Source organism: Falco punctatus, assembly GCF_963210335.1.
Source record: "Falco punctatus genome assembly, chromosome: Z".
Lineage (NCBI taxonomy): Eukaryota > Metazoa > Chordata > Aves > Falconiformes > Falconidae > Falco > Falco punctatus.
The window spans coordinates 24,063,530-24,083,740 of NC_137586.1; the positions used below are offsets into that span (position 1 = coordinate 24,063,530).

The following is a 20,211-nucleotide window of genomic DNA, read 5'->3' on the forward strand; positions in this document are numbered from 1 at the left end:
GGCTGTGGAACTCATTCTGGCAGGATAGCAGAGAAATCACATTGCAGCTGAATTCAAGAAACATAATGTCCAGCTGTGTTGTGTTAAGTGAGCAATGCCTCAGAAGTTGTAAGATCATGGTAGCTGTCCCCCACACCACTGTGCTGTTGCTCAAGTACAGTAAGATGGAATGATGTGTCCTAGTGGATGCTGCAGAATTAGCATAAATACCCTTGTGTTTCTATGACAGTAGTTAGGTCTGTCAGAAACTTGTTTTTTCAGCAGTTGGTTAAATTAATTGAAGTACTATTTTCTTTTGACTGATGACAATACAAGTATTTTATTTGCAGTTTTTTGACTGCCAGTGTAGCTACTGGAGTGTAAAAGTACTGTTGATTGCACTAAAATAAGACAAGATGGAAGCTAGTAGAAAAACAGGAAAAATTGAAGTCTTGTAATAATGTTTGGGTTTTTATTTTTCTTATTTGATTCACAGTCAATAGCTTGGACACAGGTGTATAAGGAAATTCCTCATCAGTTATTTCAAATGAGTTGCCTGAAAGGTGCAAAATCCTGTGCAAGCGCTTTTTTAGCCTAAATGTAGGACTTCCAAACCTGTGATTGCACTATTTTAAATTACATTATATTCTTTAGATTAATGGAAGAAAAAACACCAGTCTTTCTTAAAGTGTAACATTATGAAATCCATGTCACCTATGTAATAATGGTGAGATATCTTTACAAAATCTGTGCCTCTTAGACTACCTGATATATTGGATAAGTGGTTTTCATTATATATTTTACTTCAGCTGAGTTCTTCGACTCTTTCTAGACTACAACAGCAGATCAACTGCTTGAATTCTTTAAGCAAGTTGGAGAAGTCAAATTTGTGCGAATGGCAGGTGATGAGACGCAACCAACACGATTTGCTTTTGTGGAATTTGCAGACCAAAATTCTGTACCTCGAGCTCTTGCCTTTAATGGAGTTATGTTTGGAGACAGGCCACTGAAGTAAGAAATTAATTATCCATATGACTGTTGAATGAGAGATTTCTTTGTATCCTGATACATTATGACTCCGATGTTCAGGAAACTGCTGTGAGGAATATTTTTTCAATGTAAGGACCTATTGTTAGCAAACCTGAACATTTTTATGAACATCCAGGTTGGGTGTAACTGTCTCTGAAAAGTGTATGGATGGCATTGAGTGAAATATGTTCATATTTAATCTTGAGGTAGTGTAAGCCATAATAGTGACAGAATCTGCAAAATCCTTGGTACTAATTAAGCTTTCTATATGATGTGTATGTAATTAGTAGGCCTTAACATAAAGATTTGATGTGAAATAGAGAAATAGATTCTTAGACTTCTACTAGAAAATATTTTTAACACAGAGGTAGGGTGCTGCATTTATTTAAAAGTGGTTAGATTTTAAAGCAATGCAAGACATTTCACATACTTAAATGACTGTTAGGGCAAATTGTAGTTTTGCTGAACTTTGAAGGTTTTAGTTGTATATGGAAGTTGAGGTGTTTTCCTTTCTTAGTTGTTTTTCATTTTCCCTTCTCAAATGTTTGGGAGTTAAGGGGTTCATTTTTATTTAATTTAGAATAAATCACTCCAATAATGCAATAGTGAAGCCTCCTGAAATGACACCACAAGCTGCTGCCAAGGAACTGGAAGAGGTGATGAAGAGAGTAAGAGAAGCCCAGTCTTTCATATCTGCTGCAATTGAGCCAGGTAAGTGTATTAGATACATTACCTAAAGTGTTCTGAGTGTACTTTGGCATGTGCTTTTAAAAGCATTTTCAAACACAGGAAAAGGGTACTTAAAGGCAAACAGTATGTGGTGGAAAATAAAGAAAATAATCAAAATTGTATTGGTGCAACAAAGCAGTGGAACAAAGCTGACACTTTATTTCAACATGTTTTACTTTCAGATATATGCTCACTGAATGTTTTCAAAAAACTAAAGTTAATTTGGTACTTTTTATGTTCAAAGTACGTGCAAACTTCTAAAAGAAAATGCTTTATGTTTTGTTTTGTTCTGCTCTAGCATCCATTAATGCCATAGTTTCATAATTAGAGGGAGCTATCATGGTTCTGAAATCAGTAATAGTATGCTTTTATTATCTTCATTGGGTTAATGTTGGCCCTGTGCTATGCTGGTTTTCGTGCTGGCTCAAGATTGTGTGCATCTTCATAGCAAATGGGATCAGAGAATGAGTCTGGGATAAAACTTAACATATTTTAAAGGACTTTTTTTTTATCCAGATTGGTTCCCTGATCCTTGTTAACACTGAGATGGCTGGTCAAGGAAGGAGGTGTTGGGTTGAGAAGTTGGACAGACATTTTAGTGCTGATTTATGCTGACTTAAGCTGATTGCAAAAAAAGACTTAAGCACAGCATAAAAAAATTGTTAAACTTGCAGTTGAGATCCTCCTTTTTCTTTTCATTAGCAAGATTTTGTCGTCAATCTTAGTAACAAGACCAAATGTTGTCTTATGTAGCTTAGATAGTGCAGAGTCTTGGGAATTTTTTTGGGGTGTGTGGGGCAATATTTTCTGATGTTTTTTACAGGTCTAACATTTCCTCAGTGTTAAGTAACAGAATAAAAATCTTCCAGAATCTGAACCAAAGCCTGGTGAAGTCACTGTTAAGGTTTTTGTTGACTTCCTGGCCTTTGAATCAGACTTTTTTACCCTGTTCTCTCTATTCCTTCCTCCCACAAAACAGTGTTTGAGGAATAAAACTTCAGTATATTTACAGTAGTTGAAATATCTGAAAGTATAGAAAGTACTAATTATTATTTGCATTTTATGCTTGTTTATAAAATTATGTCCTCTAAATTTATGATATTTTTCTCAGGCTATTTAAAAAAAAATAGTAGTTATATTAAATAATAGACCAAGAGGAGAACGTGTTGTGAACTTGTGCATTGTGGCAGCAACATAAATCCCATTCCTGATAGATCTAGCTGTTTATAATTATCTGATTTATGTGTACTGCTGCAGGATGGCTGCACTCAACGAGTATATGCAATGACTTACTTGGATGTTTCTGAAGGATATTTGCAAAGAAGGAAGATGTGCAAAGAGTAGGCCCCTTGCACTATGTGTGGTACATTCCACTTGTGCCAGATTGTTAACTGGGATCTTTAAATGTTCTGAGCTTACACTGCAAAGTCGTTTTTTCCTCTCAGAGTCTGGAAAGAGCAGTGAAAGAAAAGGCGGTCGATCTCGTTCCCATTCTCGTTCAGAATCCAGGTCTAGTTCAAAATCCCGGTCTAGAAGGAAAAGATCACACTCAAAACACAGGTAGGTATGGTTTTTAGCTCTAAGAGATCTAAGAGGCCATACTGGGTTTTTTTGCATGGTGGTGTTTACTGAAATTTCTTACTGAGTTGTAAGACAAGTATCCCAGTAGAAAGGTTACTAACTCACTGAGCAGATCAGAGTAACCAGGAACTTTGTCTCTGAACAAATACTCTTTCCCTTTAAATCCTAAATGCTTTCAGAATTATTTTCAGTTAAAACACACTAGAATATACTTTTTGTGCCATGTAACATAACCATTTCTATGGTTTCATGGTATGTTTTGTGCTGTTTAGCATAATACCATTTTGTGATCGAACATGTAATTCACGGTGAACACCCTGAGCAGACAGACTGGCTAGTTTTGCTTGTAGAAAGTTCCAGATGTACCGAACTTCTAAACATCAAGTTAAAAAACGCAGTATACTTATTTACTGTAAAGTAAATGTAATGTACTCTAATATACTGTAAATGTAAAGCTGTAGTTTTTAAAAGCAGGATAAAAAGGCTTTAGGGGCATTTTTTCATTCTTCAGATTTTGTTTTTCCTTTGCTGATTTTATTCAGTTCTGAAATAAGCTTTGGAATATGGGAGGAAATAAAATTACGAGATCACCCTTAAAGCATACCCATTAAGATTTTTCCCAAGAATGAGACAGTCTTGCTATGTGAGACTTACAAACACTTCCTACAGTGGTTCATATTATTTAAATATCAGGAATGTCTTCTGAGCATTTATGTAATCAATTTAAAGATGTTTGGCTAACATGAAGTATCACAGAAAAAAGAAAAAAAAAAAAGAAATTCAGAAATGTGGTTTTAATAGCTTATACTCTAAAAAGGTGTTGTCAGTGTGCAGCAACAGCTCTGTTGCATTGTTCCGTGCATTGTCTTTTAACAAAGCAGCTAGAATTCTTTTAGATACAGAAAAGCTGTCCAAACACTACCAAACAAATGTCATATAAGTGCAGTTTTGAGTTTTGCAATGGTGAGACATCACAGTACGTGTTACTTAATGACATCAAAATGTCAGGTGCCTTTCTAATGCAAGAAGAATCATTTGGTCACTTCCTTATTGCTTGCTTCTCTGCCGTTTCTCTAACGCAGGACATAACTGAAAAACAGTCTTTGTTTTGTATAACGCTATAGTAATCTCAGTACTATTTTATATTGACCCAAACCAAATTGATTTCTAGAAGATAAAATTGCATTTTTTTACTTGGGGAAAACTTGTGCTTTAAACAACTGTTGATGGTTATCTTTTGTTGTTGGGGTTTTTTTAATCATTTACCACTGCTACTGTCAGTTTTGAGAACATGCTGAAAAAAGGCCAGTCTTGATCTGTTGAGGCAACTTCATCCCTAAAAATAAACAATCAGTTCCCTAAGAATAAACTCGTTACCACTTCCCTGTTTTACTGTTCCATAAAACACTTAAATTTTTTTCATCTCTAGGTTAAGGTCTTATTTTGATTCAATTACCATTAATTTGCCCTGTAGTTAGTTTGTATTTCTGCAGAGATAAGCAGAGGAAAGCTGTAGGTAAAAAATGGTTGCGCCTCTTCTCCTCTTGGTGCATATTACTCTATGTGTCTTGAGCTACAGAAGACAGGTGGAGCTGCATATTTTTATACCTCCTTGTTCTTCAGTATTTATTAACTAATATAAATGGCATTTCTGTCTTTGGTAAGTTAAACTTCATGGTACCTTAGTCTCTCAGGCAAAGTATCCAATGATGTGGTTTTTTGAAACTTAATGTTCAAATTCAGCTTTTTATTTTTGCTTTACTAGGGATTATGATCTTCCAAAAATAGGAAATATTTTGGAAAAAAAGAACGTAGTGATTTTTCGGAGTCTTATTTTATTCATCAATTTGTGACTATACTATATATCTTTATCAGAAGACTTCAATTGGATTTTTATCAGAGTATCTGCAGATTATTTGTCTTCCTTATTTATCATGTAATAAATACTCATTCCTTTCCTTGGGAATTCTTATGATTGAAATCCATGCTAACAAATCCTTCCAGCTGAAAAGGTAACAACTAAATGCTGAACCACAAATGGTGGGGATTTTCTGTTTCTTTTGGTTTGTTTGTGTAAAGTTCATTTAAATTAGAAGGGTGGGGAACAAAGCAAAAAGACACCAATTAAAGCCATCTTTCTCCAGTGACCAAGACTGCAGTAAGTGACTGGGCCTGGAAAGGAAAAAAATGTAACTAATTATTTTATAACCTGCTAGAAATTGTCTATAGTAGATTTACATGCTGTAATTTACAAAGGACAGCTATCCTAATATGATACAAATTTATATTTTCCAGAATGTTAGTGGAGGTTATTATGAAATATGGGTATTACTTAAATGGTGCATTGTTTCAAAGGAGGAGGGCATGTGCACCTGGTGAAAAATAAAGTATCCATATTTGCAAACATGTTGGTTAGGCAATGTATTACTGAGGTGTAACTCTTGATATAATTTTGTGTAGTGAGACAAGAATTGCGTTTTTTTTCCTTTGTTGTTTGACCTGATTTTTATGGAGTTCCAATATTAAAGTATTTTTCTTCTGGTATTGTTCATATAGAAGTAGATCTGGCAACAGATCACTCTCAAGACACAAGGATAGACGCAGATCCAGAAGTCCCCTGAAAAAACGGTCTAGATCTAGGGAAAGGCAGAAATCAAGAAGTCGCTCTCATTCTCGGTAAGTTCCGTTCCTAAGAAGTGAATTATTCTTAGCACACAGTACACAGTTTTTAAAAAAAATCTTAACAAACCTTTTAGGTGATGTTAAAGGGTGGAATCTCTAAATGCTTTAGCCTGTCCCTAGGCTTTGTCTTTGGGACAAAATAATAGAAAGCAAATTTTAATGCTGAATATACTGGTTTTGGCTGGGATGGAGTTGATTTTCTTCATAGTAGCTTATACGGTGCCTATGGGGGTTAACCACCACATTGAAGTACGTAGATTTTGATAGCCTAGTCTACATTTATACCAACGTGCAAGCTGACTGAAAACAGATAATTTTAATTGCCAGGTGTTAACCAGTAGATCAGGAATAGTCTGTGTAGTTTGTGCAGCCCACAAAAAAGCAGATGATTCTTGATTATTCTATATCTGTTGAGGAGGCTGGATTTAAGCTGAACTTGATCCTGCTTTCTGAAAACATATACAGTTTTTGTGCATGAACTTGTCTTATCACGTTTGCCATGCTCCTATTTGCCATAACTGCTGTGGGCACAAATACATGTGTCTGTTGCATGGCATATGTGCATTTCAGGTCTTAATACATCTATATTTACCTACTCAATTTTAAGTCTGGTCATCTAATTATTGAACTGTGCATTTGCAACAAGATAATAACATAATTTTCTGAAGGATGAAGTAGTGAATATTCACAAAAGAAAAGTACCTACGAAGGTAGCTTCATGAGTAGAAGTCTTGGTACTTTTCTTTTTTTCATGTCTTACTCCTCTGATTCATTTAAGGGGAGCTTCCTACTTAGGTTGTGCAGTTGCCTCTTGGTTTTGAGGGGAAGTTTTGTGGGAAAGAGAACTGTAGAGATCTGTGGACCTCAGTGGAAACAGAATAGGCTACATAGCTAGCTGGGCTTTGTTGATGGATCCTTTTGGTTCTTGGTTGCTGTTGGCTGTGGCTTCTTGAGATACCTGCTTACTGGAAAGTGCAAGTCCAATGAAATCTCTGTGATAAATTGACTGGAAGGCACTTCTTGGGTCATTGTGAGACTCTTCGCTATTGCAGGGACTGCGTGCTGTTTCATCATCTTTATTTTATATTCCTTCTTTGAGACTTCTAAAGAATTATTTGCCAAAACCTGATGAGAACTAAAGTTGTCCAGTCACAGAACATGCAACAGCCTACTATTTATTAGCAGTTGAGAGGATACAGCCAAACACTTCTTCCATTGAAGAAAGGGGGGGGCCTGTGCTTTAGGACTCTTCATGTGTGAAGGAGTCTCTTTGAGAATCTTTAAAAATCCTGGAATGGGTACCAATACCAGTAGACACAGCAGCTTCTGTCATCTGGTTCTCTTGTACATGTAAAGGCCTGCTAATCAACTTCCTTTCCTGTACTTTCTCCTGTTTCTCTCTCTGAACAGTTGTTCATTTTCCTATGTCTTAAAGGCAGGTCTAGGAGTCCCGTGTCTGTACAATCGAAAGAAAAGATGGAATCTCACACTTCCAAATAATTCTATATGAAAATGTAATCTTCCAGCCAAAGCTGTGAGCTAATCAGTTTTTGTTTGGCTTGAACAACTAGAACATCAGTTGTAATTTTCCTCACCCTTCTTTTTATGAACATGTATAATTCTGCCTGTCCCAAAGAAGCTGACTTGTTATCCTTGCTTCTGTTTATACTGCATTAACAATTTTTCAATAAGTTTTGAATTCCTAATGACATTACAGATGATTGTGTTGTCTTGATTGAGTTTTGAACTTACATTTGTCTTTTGAGGGGATTTGTTTAGTGAAATTTTACCCTTGTTTTTTTATTTCTGTATATTAATTGTTGTTGGACTTCCAAGCAGTTCCAGGTTATCTGTGTCAGGGAACATTGTAAAGACTTCTGTCAGTTGGCTGTCATTGTTCATGTGGGGGGTGGTGAATCTGCAGTCCATTTTATGTGGACACACCTGTAGTAAAGAGTGGGTTTATGATTGCAGAGTTTGCCTTACTCCTGAAAAAAAATGTAAAGAATTTATGTATGTACAATAACATAAAGAGAATGTGGTGAATGGGGTGAAGAGACTTACTCTTTCAAAGTGTAATAACATCGCTCTGAAGATTTTAGCCTCCCCTTCTCCGATTTGGTTTCCAAATTTTTCCTAGCTATATAACCTTTCCCTCAGGGTGAACAGGGGTGGAAGATTAAAATTTTGAATATAATTTTTCAGCAGATGCATACTTTATCTTGAGCAATTAATGTATGCAAAAGAGTTAGTTGTAATTTTAATTGGAAAGTTCAAAGGTGAAATGATGGATTTGTGTTTGGCTTTTCACAGGGACAAGAAAAGAGACAAAGAAAAGGTCAAGGAAAAAGAAAAGGCCAAAGAAAAGGAGAAAGAGAGAGACCGAGACAAGGAGAAAGAGAGAGATCGAGACAAAGACAGGGACAGAGAGCGAGAGAAAGAGAGAAACAGGGAGAAAGACAGGGAGAGAGATAAGGAGAGAAACAAAGATCGAGAGAGAGTCAAAGACAGGGATAGGGACAGGGACAAGGAGAAGGACAAAGACAAGGACAGGGAAAAGGAGAAAGATAAGGAGAAGGAAAAAGACAGGGAAGAGGTAGACCAGAACAAGGAAAAAGAAGGTATTGAGAAAGAGGGAGAAAAGGACAGAGAGAAGATAAAGGACAAGGAGGGAGATAAGGACAAAGGAGGGGACAAAGAGAAGGACAGAGACAAAGAAAAGGAAAAAGATGGGGATAAGGAGAGGGAGAGAGAAAAAGAGAGAGATGATAAAAAGAAGAAAGAGAAGAGATCCAGGACACCCCCAAGAAGCTATAGCTCTTCAAGAAGATCTCGTAGCTCCAGCAGGTTTGTTTAGAATCTTTTCATGCTTTTTTTGACTTGTCAGTTAAGTGAGGCACCATCCTAGTTTTTATATATCAATATCACCATGTCTCTCACTAATTAAATATGTGTTATTTTTTTTTCTGTAGATTTTCTAAAAAGTAAAATCTATTACAAAGAACTCTGTATGATGCCTGATAGATCATGGTTTCTTGTTAGGCTGCTGGTGCTTGCCTTTCACATAACCATATAGTATAGTCCTTGAGGACAGTAAGTAGACGGTTCTTGTGCCGTTTCTCTGCACTGGCTGCATCCAAAAGTTCTGATAAAGCAACATCACACATATCTTTGTCCAGATGAAAGTCTGAGTCCCTCTTTACATAGTTCCTTACTTACTTACATACTATGCAGTATTGGTTTGTAGATCTTACGAACAGTTCGGTGATAGTACTTGCCACTCTTCAGCTGGATGGATGAACAGCAGAAAGCAAGCGTGTCACTTGGCTGGCTAGGCATTCAGAAGGTGAATGTATCTCAGATGGAAGGCAAGGATACCTTGTTTAGCTGATTAGATGGACAGGTGTAAGTAAAAAGTAACATTCCTTAATGATGCTGACAGTAAACAGGAAAATGTTCAAGTTAATGTAGCTGTTACTTTTGCATCCAAGGGAGGCTACGCTGTGTGGAAGCCTGGTTAAATCCAGTTCAGCAAAAGGAGACTGTGAGACTAATTATAAGCTCTGTAAGTAAGTGGACAAGCTCAGGTTCATTCTGAAAGCGTTGCAGCTGGCTTAAGTTCAGAAGCTTTGGTGGAAAAAGTCCTTTCTGAATAGGAAACAAGGAGTTCAGTAGTACCACATGTCAAATTTAAATACCAAATTTATCTGTTACCTTGAGAGACTGAAATGCTTCATGAATTGGGAAAGGTTCTATGTACTATAATAATTATACCGGAAAAAAGAAAAATTTTCACAGTCCTCAAAATTCAGGAGTTCATGGTTCATACAAGGCAGAAAGGAATGTAATCGTTTCTAAACATTCTGTTTGTGTTGTGTGAAATGTCCATGTTGTTTTGGTGATTTATGGGCAAAATACTACGGCTGCTTTAATCATATGCATCTTCCTGTTGTAACGTATTTTTAACATTATTTCATGGGTTGAAGACCTACACAGAGTAGAGGTAGTTCTGCCAGCTCTGAAAACAAAACATTTTTTGTCTGTAGGCCTCAGGAGTGTTGAATTAGATAAGTGGAGAAAAAAGATTTAAAATTTTGACAATATGTACCTTATATAAGAACCTTGGTGGAAGACCCAATTCTTCAAATAAAAAGTGTGGTTACTTGGATGTTACCAAAAATTCATACTCTAGTTTGCAACAATTATGCTTTGCTTTAAGGATCTTGCTATATAAGAAAGTGCCATGGAAGGCCCAAATGCCGTGTACATGGGCAAGGATTCTAGTGAAAATTAGTGCATCTCTTCTAGTGGTCTCACAGTACAAAACCCTACTTTGATATGAAGTTAATTCTTTTTATACAGATGTTACTAAACAAGGAGAGTGTACTTTTGAAGATGGAGGATGAGAGAAATGCAGGTGTTCACATGCATTTACAATTCTTTCTTCAGATATAGCATTATCCTTGAAGTATCAATACTGGGGCCAGTACTGTTGAACGTCTTCATCAGTGTCCTAGACAGTGGGACAGAGTGCACCTTTGGCAAGTTTGCAGACAACACAGAACTGGCCGTAGAGGCTGGTACACCAGAGGACTGTGCTGCTGTTCAGAGAAACCTTGACAGACAGGAAAATGAGCTGACAGGCATCTCATGGAATTGAACAAAGAGAAATACCAAGTCATGCACGGGCAGGAATAACTCTGTTGCAGCAGTACAGCATGGGGACTCTCTGGTGGGATGGATGGCTGGCAGAAAAGTACGTAGAGCTCCTTGCAGCCAAGGAGGCCAGCAGTATGTTGAGCTGCATTAGGCAGTCTGGTGAACATGCCAAGGAAGGTGATTCTTTCCCACTCCTTGTCACTGGTGAGGCAACATCTGAAATCCTGTGCCCAGATCTGGGCTCCCCTTTACAAGAGACACACAGACATATTGGAGTGAGTCCAGTGAAGGGCCACAAAACTGACAAAAGGGCTTGGAGCATCTGTCATACAAGGAGAGCCTGAGGGAGCTGCAACTGTTTAGCCTGGAGGTGAGAAGGCTGAGGGGGCATCTTACCAGTGCGTATGAATACTTGATGGGAAAGTGTGAAGAAGACAAAGCTGGACTTCTCATTGTGGGCCAGTGACAGACTAAGAGGCAGTAGGCATCTAGTGACGTACAGGAAGTAAAGGCTTTTTTGTAATGTTTAAATTATGTTTTTTCTGGGCAAACTGGAACCATTTACCCTGAGAGACTGTGCAGTTTCCATCTGTGGAGACATGAAAAATGTGACTGGATGTGGCCCTGAGTAATCTGCTCTAGTTAGCACTGTTTTAAGGTGGGGGAGGCTGAGGTTGGACTAGGTCTCCAGAGGGCTCTTTCAACCTCAGTAATTGTGTTATTTTCTGAAAATCAGTTGTGAATAGTTAGGGCTACAGTGTCCCCATTAGCTTGCAGTTAGGGGTATCTGTTTACTTTGGTGGCTGACTTAGCCAAGTTGAAGTGCTTACAGACCTTTCTAGAGAAGATGACCCAACAAACTGGCATTTCAGCTGCCAGTTTTACAGTGCAGCACTGAGTTGGAACTGCTGATCCTTTTCCTGATGAGTGTAAAATATTGGACAAATAGTCATCTTTTTGGAGAAGGGATGAAGGTGGAATAGGACATACAGGACCTTCTAAGAATTAGGTGGCAACTGACCTTGCTTTACTGACAGACAGCATGCAAGTGCTGGAGATCAGATGGCTATTGTGATTCCTAGCTGAAGGAAGAGACACAGACCAGAGGAAGAGGAGGATGTGGCTCCTTTTTCAACGGGCATCTACAGGCTAGCAGAGGAGATAGGTACGGAGTGTTAGTTCCGTGTATGAATTAGAAATACAGGATCACTACCAAAGTATTCAGCCTTTTTTTCCCTCTTAATTTTTGCTGTATTAGTATTACTTAAGAGCATTAAAAATCAGGTACACAAAAAACTTTATATAGACTAATGTAATGGAGATGGGAACAAACTGTCAGACACAGTTGTAGCTTTTCAACTTGAAGGACAAAAAGCAGAAACTGAAAATCAGATTTTATGAATAAACAGTTTCTAGTTTGAACACAATTACTAAGGCACTTGGTTACTCACTGATACGTATGCTAGAAAGCAAAATAAAGTAGGGATGTGCTCACTGTAGGCCAAGTGGGAGCACTGTCAGAATAATATATCAGTTTCCAGTATCCTCATTGGAAAAAAGGTAGTGATAAATTTGAAGATGTTAAAAAAAGAGATGCATACTAACTAGTGTGCAGCTGATCAGTGATTCTGTTATTTTCTGCGTGATTTTGAGGCCACTTTATATTTTTGTTTACCAAAGATTGAATCAGGCTTAAGAGCTAGCCGCAAAATAGTTAAGAAATTTTGTCCTATGCAGCTTCAGGAGGTCACGGGCAGAGTATCAATCCAGATAGTGGTAACTAGGCATATCTTACTATATCCTTTTGTAATTTATCTAATAACAGGGGATTTCTTGGTCTTTCTAAATATTGAAGATAGAGATACTCACACCTAATGGTGTGAATTGCAAAAGCTGTTATGCCTAAGTGTAGCTTTTATGCCATGTCTTGAAGTGCCCTCTGAATTAGTTTTTAACTTCCCTGTTTTTCTTTGGCCATTCTTCCTGTCCACTTTTCCTGCTCTGTGAAGAGGTGATAGGAGAAAATTACCTGACTTTGACAGAGATAGGTTCTACATTTATGTTGAATGAAGCTTTACTGGCTCATTTTTTGCTTTATTCTAACATGTGCCTCATACATTTGCAGCCAGTTATTTAATGTTTTGTTCTATTTGGGATCAGACTCCATAATAGTAACTTCAGCAAACTCCACATATCTGTGTAAAACAGTTGTTTTGTAAAATAATATGCGCTCTTCAGTGTGTTGCAACATCTAGAAGTACAAGCATGTAAGGATAAACAAAACACTAAAATCTGAAAGTGTACAACTTTTTTTTTTACCCACTTCCAGCCTCCTCTTCCCCACAAAACTGAAACATACAAATTTTTTTTTTTTGCTTTGTACATATATTGCTGGTGATACGTAATGTTAAATTAATGATACTAATGATACTTAGTTGTTGTGTCAGATCATTTTAAGAGCTTTCTGGTTTTATCCAGTTCCTGAGTTTATTATTTTAATCCTTCGATGGTCTTGAATTTCTTGGTCCTGTAGAGAAAGGCGTAAAAGGAAGAGTAGAAGTCCCTCCAAGTCTCCTAAAACATCAAAAACAACAAAAAGAAAGTCTTCACGAACTCCTTCTCCAAGAAGGTCAGTTTTATGTAAACATAAAAGTTAATGAGCAGTAAAGGAGGAATCATTAATAGCGTCTTCATTGTTTTGCTGCCTTTGTGCTAATCATCTCACATGGTTTCAGCTGCTTAGTACAATTAACTTTTAACTTAAAACCAAACCAAGCCAAACCAAAAACCTCCATGGATATGAGCCTTGGTATGCTTTCAGCTGGAGAGTTTCGAATCTGTTAACAATGCAAATTCACTTCAAATCAATAAAAGCCCTTCATCAGATAGAGATTAGTTTGGATTTTCTCTTCACAAATACCTTGCATACTTGAACACATGCATTCTTTAGCTCTCTTCAGTCAAAAATCTCATTGTCTTTATGCAGGTTTTTTGTTAATATTTTGGGTTTTTTGGAAAACCCACAGATGAAAGTTGAGTTTGGAGTTAAATGGTTTGAAGGTTGTTGCTGTTGGATAAAATTCTGATTTGAGTAAAAAATGTCTTAAACAGAAACAAGAAAGAAAAAAAAAGAGACAGAGATACAAACAATGAAAGAAGAGAAAGAGAACGCTCCACCTCCAAGAAAAAAAGTAGTAAAGAAAAAGAGGGGAAGGAGAAATCTGACAAAAGCACCAGTACTTTGAAGGTAAGCAGTGTGACCAAGTGATATGCAGAGTGAAGTGGTGCTAGTTGAGCCATTGTTGAAATTCCCTCCCTTATTTTCTTTTTTTTTCCTCTTCCCTTTTTTTTCTCCCATTTTCCTTATGAAATTACTACCATTTGGGTTTTGTCAGTTGGAGACTTGCAGTTGGTGTTAGTGGGCCAGTTTGATAAGCCCCTGTGTTTAAACATTCTTGTATCTATAGGATACAAAATAGGTGTGTGAATAGGTTATGGAAACACTTTGTTTTGGTTTCTTTTTCCCGTTCTGTGTCATACGCTAGGACTTTACAGACAGCAAATTGTGTAACTAAGGAGCAGAGTTCAGGGACAGCTTAGTTGTCAAGCTGAAAAGATTATTTTTAAAATGAACTTTCACTGCAGTTCAGCCTCTCCCTGGTTGCTTTAGTTCTGGTCTGCCTATTGGATGCAGAAGAATGGCTGCAGAAGCGTGGCCTTAGAATCTCTGAAGATCTGCACAGTCCTGGCCTGGTATTAGAACAGGCCTGTAATCAGAATTGTACTGAAGCTGCTGTGCTGAAGTTAACAAGAAAGGTAGCCCTGAGCTATTCTTGAGTCCTGAGACCAAGTAATTATGTTGTGCCAACAGGCCGTGGCTGTAACAAGCTACAGCTGCTGGCAAAGCAGGTGCAGGGCCAAGAAAGGTGGGGACCGGTATGGGAAAATAGGGAGTAACAAACTACAAGGCTGCAGCACAGCAACACAATTAGCTACATGGATAGAATGCTCATTTTAGTCATGATCATTAGGGGTGTGAGAACCGCGTGCATTTAGAGACTACTAACCAATTATATTTCTGCTTTACGAATATGCATGTGTATCGGTTCTATACAAGTAGTGTTAGAAACTGATAAAGTTGAGCAAGATGCATAACTCATATTGAGCGTCTTCTTGACTCCGGTGAACCCTTCTTCCAACAATTGGACTCTACAGGGGTAAAGTTGAAGAGTTGGGGAAGAGTGGTATGGACCAAGATAATCGTACTCTATAATGCTAAGAATATGATTTTTTTGTAAAATTATTTTATCTTTGGTAGGACAAAGATCACACTAAAGAGGATCAGAATTCAGAAACTGACAAGGAAGTAGACAACAGAGGTACACAAAGGACAGATGAAGTCAAACTACAACAGAATGGAAACTGTCAACCAAATGAAGAAAACCTCTCAATTAAAATGCAAGTGGTTTAAAGCAAAGAATGGACCTCTGATTCAACTAAGGAATGAAATCCAAAGCTTTTTATTTCCCAGAATGAGGAAGGAAATGTCAAAGCAATCAACCTGAACATGTTGATAATACTAGTAGCTCTTCCAATTCTTGTGATAGCTTTGTTGTCTTCTTGCTGTAAAGCGAGAGAGCACGGACCAGTAGTTATACCATGAAAAGGCAGATGCCATCAGAACTATTCATCTCTGAAAACCCATGCATTTCCATGATGGCTGTACTTAATTTGTAAAATGATTTGTGTTAAGTTCTGCCATAAGCTGTTACAAATAAGTAGAAACTGAAAGATGTAAACCTGTACTACCCCAAAAAAAGCTGAAGATATGCATTGAAGGTTGTTTCAAATACTGCTTGTTGATGAATTTTGTTTTGTTTTACATTGTGGTTAAAAATCCACAAAAATCTTCAATGTGTACTGTTTGATGTGCTTGGAAATGGTGCATAAATATACACACTTTTGTTCGTTGTAAATGACAGTTCTAAGGAAAGTTAAGTTCTTAAACGTAAACACAGTTTTATGGTTCTTGCGTTAAATACCCACTGGCTAGTATTTTTTTTTATTTGCTCAATGCTTGAGATTCTTGGGGTTTATTATTTTAAAAAAATCCTTACTAATACCCCTAAAATTAATATTTCTTTTTAAGTATTTGAACAATGCATGCTACTTTTCTGTTCCTAAAAGGAATATTGCCATGTTTTGGATAATAGTTTAGCTTAGTGGGTTATTTTAGGGCTGTTTTGTTTTGTTGTTTTCTTTTGTCCTTCCAGAAGTGAGCATATCTGTATGATATTATCAGAACTTACATCTTGGTTTTAAGCCGTACTGCAGTGTGTCTGTTCAGCTGCAAATAGTACAGGTGCCGTTATGAAAACAATTGTTTTTTTAATTTGTTTAAAAGAATATGGGAGCACAAGCAGAAGCTTTAGTGCCTTCTTAAAATGTGGTATTTTCTAGAAATATCTGTGCTATTACTCATTTTCAGCTAGATCTTACATGACCTCTGTTGCTATTTTGCCATCAACATACTGTAGACAAGAATGCAAGTGATTTGTCAGAACAGTTGTTTGATTCACTTGTTAAAATACTGAAGTTTCATTTTTACTTTTTATTTTTAGGAGAGATTTATAGGAAAAAGCAAAGATGCAATTTGGGGACCACTACTGTACGAAAGTAGTAGCTGAATACAAAGCATTTCTGATCACCTACATCAAAGACAGCCCTTTAGACATTTAATCTACATTTGGATGGCCTTAATTGTTACCTCTTCATCATCATCTCTGATACCTGTTGGGTGATATAAAAGGAATTGTATGCAAAGAAGGGGGATAAATAATTTGGGGTAAAAAGTTCTAATTTACACAGGAATTATATGGTAGAGATTCTTTTTTCATTCTCTGGGGAGAAAGCATGTAAGAAGAGAGTGACAAAGCAAATATTTTTGTCAAGGTAAAACACGGCTTGTGTTCTCTGAATGAATTTAGTTGGTTACATGATATTTCTTAAGAGTCATACGTTTAACACTTACTTATACCTAAAATTGAGTAGATTATTTTTAATACAACTTAATACAATCAAATGACTTAATTGCCTTACCTCATGGGAAGAGTTATTTCTTTCAGTTAAAAAAAAAGAAGCAAACAATAGCATATTGGCTATTTGCTTTCAGTTTGTTTTTCTTTTCCTTTGCATAGTTAATTCTTAAAAAAAAAAAAAAAAAAAAAAAGCCTGTTACAGGGGATAAAAAATTTGCCCAATTCCTAAGGTAATGAAACCCAGTTTGATTGTGAAGCTGCTTAATTACTCTTCATTTTCAATAGGATTTAATGTTCTTGCCACTGTGTACATTTAAGACTATAGGAAATGCTTTACCATGTAAAGTATAGACAGTCATTTTTGTGATGTTTAAGCCACATGCTGTGGGCTGGTAAACAGCTTATTCTGATAAAAGAATGACAAATCTGTATGCTTACAGGAAGACTGTGAAGGATTGTGTCTCGCAACAACAGCTGTCTTATTTATGATGTGTAAGTAGCATAGAGCAAAGAGATTGTTTGTATACTTGTTATCTTTGGTACCATTTCACTAATAAAATTAAGTATTTTAGAGGGAAGTTTCTGCTGGTACATACTTATTAAAGGAATATTTTTAGTTGATTTGGTCTTATTCACGCAGCTTCTTTGATTTGAAATGTGGATACCAGTGAAAATATACATGTATTATTTCTTTGAAAAACGTTAGTTTCTCCTTTGAGAGGAGTTAGAATTCTTGCAGTGTATCATGTTTCAGCTGAAACTAGTTTGATTTCTGGAGTTCTGTTTTCCTGAAATTGCATGGCTCTATTATGTCAGTTACTGAATATGTAAAGGGTTGTGTACAGTTAGCTAAGAAGCATGCCTTTGGAGATTTAGGTAAGGATGGCAGCCGTACCAGCTAACTTATCACAAGTGTAAATCCATATGCAGCACCTTGTTATGTTGTGTGTAAATTAATGGTTCCCTTACAAAAAGTTTTGTTTCTTTTTTAAGAAGGCAAAAAAACCCCAAACAACAAACCCATCAAACACACACTTCTCCCCACCTTTAGTCATATTTTCTTAGAAATGCTGTATTTTCTGGTTTTGCTTTGTAAATACTGTGCAGGTCTGTGAGGTACTTAAGTTCTGTCTATTCATATTAGGTGTTTTACAGTTCCCCTCTTCCTAAAAAGCCACTCCTAGGGATCTACTATTCTGTAAAATCCCTGTCTCTTCAGAGGGTAGCTCATTTTTAAGCTGGTGGTGTAGCACAGTAATGAAGTTCCTGCTTCCTCCAACAGGATTGTGTACATCATCTGTTAAATGTGTCCATCTTCCACCGGATGTCTATTGCCTTCATCGTTAACATGTTTGTGTGCTAAGCTGCCACATCAGATTATTTGGGTTTGCACTTTGAGATTCAGCTGAGTGGAGGTTTTGAGAACAGTGTAGTTTGTGATTGCTCTATTGTTTTAAATATAATTTTGAGTCAGCTTTTGTTTGAAAATGTTGTGACTTGTAATTGCTAAGAAAAGTGATGATATAGTGCCACTTTGCTCAGACCATGTGAAGCACATATGTGCAGGCTTCCATTAGTGACCAGTTATTTCACAACATTGTTTCTGGATAACAGATAGGATTTTTCTTTGGATTTTGAAAGAAGGTAGCAGAAGACAGCTGCTAGCAGATGAAGCAGGATTCCAAGCTTAAAACAGAGGTGATTGTGACATCAGTTCATCAAAGTCAATAGCTTTACACAGGTGTGAGGGGTGAAATTTTGTTTGCATAGAGTGATAAGTGTGGTATGTAAAAAAATACTGGTTTTCATATTTCAGAATTAGAAATGAGAGGGAAAAAGCACTTCAGTTGGAAACTAGAAACATCTGAAGAATACCTGAGAAATCGGTGAGATGTGGGTTCTGCCTACTTATTAGTCACTTGCTCATTTTTTTGATGGTGATTTCGGATGGGTTCACCTGAACTAGCTTTACATTAGCTGGGTAACAACAGCAACCGATGCACAGCTTGGTTTCTGAAATGAGCTGTGGCCGCTTGAGTGTGTTTATTCTTCTGGAAAGTAGGTAAATTCTGTAGTTTAGCATGCTTTGCATTGCTTGCTAGTGTTCTCTGGCCCAGTTAGGTCTAAGGCAATACCTGAAATTACTTTGAAACACTGCAAATCTGTTTGTTACATGGTAGTTTCTCTGTGTTCCCCTTAGCTCGTCCTGATACTTTGTAAGTTAGCAGATTTAGGGATTTCTGTGATTTTCTTTTGGTCAAAAGCTATCCCTTCCTTAGTAAAGGCTGCTTTGTATGATACAAGTTACTGTATACTTCATACCTGTCCTTGTAGCTGCGTTACCTTTTTCATTCATGTGTGACTGTTGCAAGCAGTAATGCCATAATGATGTATGTATCTTCAACTTTTAGGTCTGAAGCATCTCTGCATCACTGTCTTTTTGTTAGTTTGTAATGAAACAAATTTAGAGTTCATGTATTTCAATTTTGGTAGCCATTCACTTGATGAAAAAAAAAGATAAAAGATAAAAACCAGCTTGAGTTTTGTAAATGTTAGCATGAAAATTGCATTATAATGGTAAAACAAAAAATCTTAAGGATATGAATTCTGAACAAGGACTTGCAAACTGGAGCGTATTATGCTTCCTGCCTGCCACTTGGTGGTACTTTCAGTTTTGTAGCAGTCTGTTATGCCTTTGGTGTTGTCATAATTTTAGAAGTGAGAATTGGGCTTAGTGGCACAAATGCTGGGATCTGTAAATGGCTGAAATAATGTAAATCAGTAGGCAGTTAGTTCAGGGAGATGTTTTTTTTTCACCAGAGATTGGAGTGTGGACAGTTGAAGTTTGTAGGTACCATTATTACCTAAAGAGAATCTAAAACTTAATTTTATTTGCTAATATGTAAACAGAAAAAGAGTTTTCAGCCTGTATGTTAGGTTTATTTTTATATGTTGAAAAGTATAATTAAAATAATAAAAACACTGTACAAAAGGGAAATTTTTTTATGTACGAGAAATACACTTTCAATTGTGTTCAATTTTAAACTTTTAAAAAATGTCTTTGCATGCAGTGTTTATTTCAAATTCAAGAGTGTTTCATTTGTAGGCAAGTCCTATTGCTGGATCTGAGCACATTAATATGGGGATTTCTTCTGTATTCTTTTCAATATAAAACAGCATAATAAACTTGTCTGACAATACATGGAGCAGCTCCTTTCCGCCTTATTTGAGGAGACACAACTCAAACAATACAGAACTGAAGTGTTAAAGTAAATACTACAGTTGAGGAGCTATCTGTGAACTTTATTTTTCAATTATTTGTTTTTTTTTTTAAAATTAGTGACACTTTGAGTGTTAAGCTTTATACAGGAGAACATGGACAGCAAAAATTAGCTGTTTATATATTTTCTTCTGGAAATACAGTGCCAACTTTGACACAAGATAAGGGATTTTTGGTGTACAAAGTATGCTCCATACTAATCTCGTTAATGAAATTATTGTTCTCCCATTGAAA

At 36.7% G+C, this 20,211-nt stretch overlaps 1 protein-coding gene across 4 annotated transcripts in view; it reads left to right on the forward strand.

Moving 5' to 3' along the window:
- SREK1 (splicing regulatory glutamic acid and lysine rich protein 1) overlaps positions 1-19,897 on the forward strand; it is a 40,049-nt gene extending 20,152 nt beyond the window's left edge. For 3 of the 4 annotated variants that reach the window (XM_080372825.1, XM_080372826.1, XM_080372827.1), the window contains 8 exons: positions 812-990; positions 1,589-1,719; positions 3,183-3,297; positions 5,875-5,994; positions 8,314-8,847; positions 13,193-13,288; positions 13,771-13,906; positions 14,978-19,897. In XM_080372825.1, the coding sequence (XP_080228951.1) occupies positions 812-990; positions 1,589-1,719; positions 3,183-3,297; positions 5,875-5,994; positions 8,314-8,847; positions 13,193-13,288; positions 13,771-13,906; positions 14,978-15,130 (1,464 nt within the window). In that variant the 3' untranslated portion in view covers positions 15,131-19,897. Of the gene's footprint in view, positions 1-811; positions 991-1,588; positions 1,720-3,182; positions 3,298-5,874; positions 5,995-8,313; positions 8,848-11,696; positions 11,825-13,192; positions 13,289-13,770; positions 13,907-14,977 lie in introns of those variants that run through there. The other variant, XR_013925014.1, reaches the window with a different exon arrangement.
- Positions 19,898-20,211: the final 314 nt, after the last annotated feature.